The 4,678-nt window shown below is 46.2% G+C and overlaps 1 protein-coding gene across 1 annotated transcript; it reads left to right on the top strand.

Moving 5' to 3' along the window:
- Positions 1–1,758: 1,758 nt before the first annotated feature.
- On the top strand, positions 1,759–2,412 carry LOC111372895. The gene has a single exon (XM_022995322.1). It carries the CDS (start codon positions 1,759–1,761, stop codon positions 2,410–2,412), a length of 654 nt encoding a protein of 217 aa, XP_022851090.1.
- Positions 2,413–4,678: the final 2,266 nt, after the last annotated feature.

Genomic DNA, 4,678 nt, shown 5'->3' with positions numbered 1-4,678 from the left:
ACTAACACCACTAAATTCCAACACAAAGTTGTAGTGATATGGTCAATCTATTTACCTCGACCTCATATTTCTCGATGACTCCCAACCTGGTCTTCAAAATATATTCGTCGGGTATGATGGTCCTCGTGCTTATGAAAAACATCCCGAGGATATGGACCTCTCTCCTAATCGTACCATGAGGTCGGGAAGTGGAGTCCTCGGTATTTCAATGTCCTCATGCTTTTTACTTTAACGATACCACATCCTCCTACGAACAGTAACGTGTCACACTTGATACCCCACAAGACTTCTAGATGCAGGAGGAGTTTACTGTTGTTAGACTTGTATTGATCTCACACTTGTTGTGCATGTCAAACATCCACCTCCGATAGGACTCTATGCGATAAAGATTCCCCAATTGTTCAATCCTAATAGAACTCAACCACCTAACACTATAAATACATGGTTTCACCTCATTATTTAGGTACTTACTTTTATGCAATTTTTAGTCCATAGCCTCACGCACATATTCTAACTTAAGTATCGGAGGGATGACGAGGACACACTTCGACGCCTTTGTTTCAGGTACTGAAAGATCACATTCGTGCTCGCCATTAGTCATCCAGCTCAGAATTGCTCAGGTACGATTTTTGGTAGCATCATTGGTGCCGTCTGTAGGAAACGCTACCAAAAGCCATGGCTCTAAGCCAACCTCCTCCTGAGGATATCCCTATTCCTCAAGAGGAATCATCAGAAGTACCAGAGCCCCAGCTGACAGTTGTCACTACCGGAGCCTTTGAAGATCTCAGACAACAGGTCGCCACACTGACTCAGCTGCTAAGTCAAAGGAATTCGCATCCGTCACCCACACCGGCACCCCAGGGGGGTTTTATGGCTGATGCTCGAGCTCAGCGACATGTCCCTGACAATGGCGGAGCAGGGGCCTCGGGCATACCACATGTGACCTCGGCCTCGAGATCAGTGACCATGGAGTCCGGAGAACTCGCTAGGATTATTCAAGAAGGAATTACGGCGGGCCTACTTCAGGGCAACAAAGGGTCAACAAGATTCAGTCCCAACATTCCTTTTACTCCCGAGATATTAACATTCCCCCTGCTAGACAGATTCAAGTATCCTAGGATAAAAGAGTATGATGGGACTATCGATCCAATCAACCATCTTAACGTATACACCGACGTCATGAACCTACAGGTTGAACCGGATCAGGTGATGTGCAAGGCCTTCCCGCAAACTTTGACGAATGCTGCTAGGGATTGGTTCTCGACCTTAGAGCCCAACTCAATAGCCTCATTCTCGAATTTAGCAGACAAGGTCTCCGCCTTCTTCGCAAGCAATAAATGCACCAGGAAAACGGCAGCCTCCCTCATGCAACTTCGACAGGGGCAAAATGAGACCCTACGTGACTTCATGACCAGGTTCAACAAGGAAAGGCTACAAATTCCCAACCTTCATATAACGGCAGCGGTTTCTGCCCTCACATATGCCATAAAGTGTGAGGCTTTCAAAATGTCGCTATCCAAAACTTCGCCGAAGATAGTGACCGAGCTTCTTACCCGAGGCAAGAAGTACATAAATATGGAGGAAACACTGAACCCGAGGAAGGTTGGACCATCCCATGATAGGGTCGAGCATAAACGACTGCATGACCCAAACCCCCGTTAAGAACCACCTCGGAGTAAACAGAGGCAGGAGGTTCCCCCGACGTCATTCACGCGTTTAAATACATCGAAAACAAATATTTTGATGGAGATCTAGGATATGAAGGAGCTCAAATGGCCTGCGAGAATGAGGTCACCACCCCAGTCCAGGGACATGAGCAAGTACTGTGAGTTCCATCGAGATCATGGGCATACCACGGAAAACTGTAAGGCCCTGCAACGGGAGATTGAAGCCCTTATTAAAAGGGGACTTCTGAGTTCCTACGTCGGTAATGACAAACGCCCGAAGAATGATTGTGGTACGGAAAGAGCTTCTGAAGCAAAAAGGGATGGTCAACCCACTGCTAGAATCATCAACATCATCGTCGGGGGTATTGCGTCAGGAGGAGATTCGAACACTGGGCGGAAACAGTATGCCCGGCAATACATGACATCCTCGAAAGCATATCATGGTGACCTTGAGGGCATAACATTTGGTATGAAGGATCTAGAGGGCGTATCTTTTCCTCATGATGATGCCCTAATCATCTCTGCAATAGTAGCAAACTTTGAAGTAAAGAGGATCTTAGTCGACAACGGGAGTGCCGCTAACATATTGTCACACGAAGCCTTCACAAAAATGGGAATCTTTCCCGAACAGTTGAAGACTGTGAGAAGCCCCCTTCAAGGATTCGGGGGAGGGGGGAGGGGGGGTATTATTGTTCCGAATGGAGTGGTCGAGCTACCTCTTATCTTAGGCTCAGGCAAGGAATAGGTAACGATGATTACATCTTTTCAGATCGTCCGGTCATCCATGGCATACAACGCCATCCTGGGAAGACCATTGCTCAATAAGGTAAAAAGCCATTGTGTCCACCTTCCACCTCGCCATGAAGTTCCCCACAAGTCATGGCGTCGGGGTAGTACGCGGAAACCAAGCTGCTGCCAGACAATGCTATGTTACTTGTGTTCGGAAAATAAAGACGGACGTCATGCAAATCTCAGAAAAGGAAGAAGAGCTCGAGCATACGGGGAGACTCGCCCCAGTGGAGGGGTTAATGGAGATAGAGCTCAAGCATGGGAAGAAAGTAACGGTTGGTCGAGATCTGAATACAACCCTCATGATTGAACTTATTGACTGCTTATCCCGCAACATTGATGTCTTTGCATGGAAAGTGGAGGATATGCCTGGCATCGACCCCGAGGTTGTAGTACACAGGCTCAACACTAAGCCCGGGACTCATCCAGTCAAGCAAAGAAAGAGGCAGTTTGCACCGGAACGACGACAGGTCATAAAGGAAGAAATTAATAAACTATTCAGGGCTCAGTTCATCCGCGAGGTCAATTATCCTGACTGGCTCGCCAATGTCGTCCTAGTAAAAAAGCTAGTGGTAAATGGAGAGTCTGCATCGATTTCACAGACCTCAATAAAGCATGCCCAAAAGACAGCTATCCCCTACCTCGAATCGACGATTTGGTGGATAGTACGTTAGGACACAAATTATACAGTTTTTTGGATGCATTCTCAGGTTACCATCAAATTCTTATGGCCGAGGAAGACCAAGAGAAGACATCATTCATGGCCGATTCTGCCATATATTGCTATAAGATCATGTCATTCGGTTTGAAGAATGCAGGAGTAACATATCAAAGACTTGTCAATAAAGTTTTTACAGGTATGATCGGGAGAAATATTGAGGCCTACGTCGATGACATGGTTGTAAAGAGCGAGCAAGTAGGCAACCATGTATCAGACCTCGAGGAGGTATTCGCCACGCTGTGTAAGTACAGAATGAAGCTGAATCCGGAAAAATGTACATTTGGCGTTGCCTCGGGAAAGTTCTTGGGTTTTATGATCACTCACAGGGGAATCGAAGCCAACCCGGACAAAATACGGGCGTTGGCATCAACGGAGCCACCTAAAACCAAGAAGGAGGTCCATAAATTAACAAGCTGTGTTGCTGCCCTCAACAGGTTTATGTCCCGAGCAGCCGATAAATGCTTCCCCTTTTTCAAAGTCCTCAGGGGAAACCGAAATTTTGAATGGGACGAGGAATGTGAAAGGGCTTTTCACGAACTTAAGGAAACACTGGCATCTCTACCTATCCTCACTAAACCTGAGCATGGTGATACTTTGTATTTATACTTGGCCGTATCCCAGAATGGAGTAAGCGATGTGCTAGTGAAAGAAGTTAACAAAGCCCAGCAACCCATATACTAAGTCAGTAAGGTCTTGCTTGATGCAGAGACCAGATATACTTTGGCAGAACAGCTTGCTCTTGCATTGGCTGTGGCAACACGGAAGCTCAGACAATATTTTCAGTCTCACCCCATAGTTGTGCTCACTAATCAACCCCTTAAGCATATATTACAAAAACTCGACGTTTTCGGTAGGTTACTAAAGTGGGCAATCGAACTGGGAGAATTTGACATCGAGTATAAATCTCGACCATCTATAAAGGCACAGGCCTTGGCTAACTTCATTGCAGAACTCACCCCAAGGCCTCAGGGGCCAGGGGATAACTCAGACAATTATACTTCAGACACTTGGAACATCTTTGTTAATGGAGCATCCAATTCGTCAGGTTCCGGAGCCGAGGTTATCATCACGAGCCTTGACAAACTCGTGGATATTCAATGTGCACTCAGGTTTGAGTTTGAAGCTACCAACAATAAGGCCGAATATGAGGTCGTCATCATCGCCCTTGAGCTCGCCTGAAATCTTGAGCTCGAGCATATTAAAATTTTTAGCGATTCTCAGCTTGTGGTCGATCAGATAGAAGGTACGTTAGAAAGGAAAGAGGAGAAGATGAGCTTGTATTGTCTAAAAGTCCATGATCTCCAGCGACAATTTAAGAGTTGCGAAATCATAAAAATTCCTCGGGCTGATAACGGTAAAGCTGATGCATTATCGAGATTGGTATTCATGGGAATCGTAGGGCTAGAGAGGATAGTCCACGTGAAATTGGTAACGGAGCTAGTATCACTCAGGGAGTTGGAGTCATGGACATTGATCATGAGCCGTCATGGATGGACCCAAT

This window comes from Olea europaea, chromosome 2, assembly GCF_002742605.1.
Source record: "Olea europaea var. sylvestris chromosome 2, O_europaea_v1, whole genome shotgun sequence".
Lineage (NCBI taxonomy): Eukaryota > Viridiplantae > Streptophyta > Magnoliopsida > Lamiales > Oleaceae > Olea > Olea europaea.
This window is presented reverse-complemented; position numbering and strand designations above follow the sequence as displayed.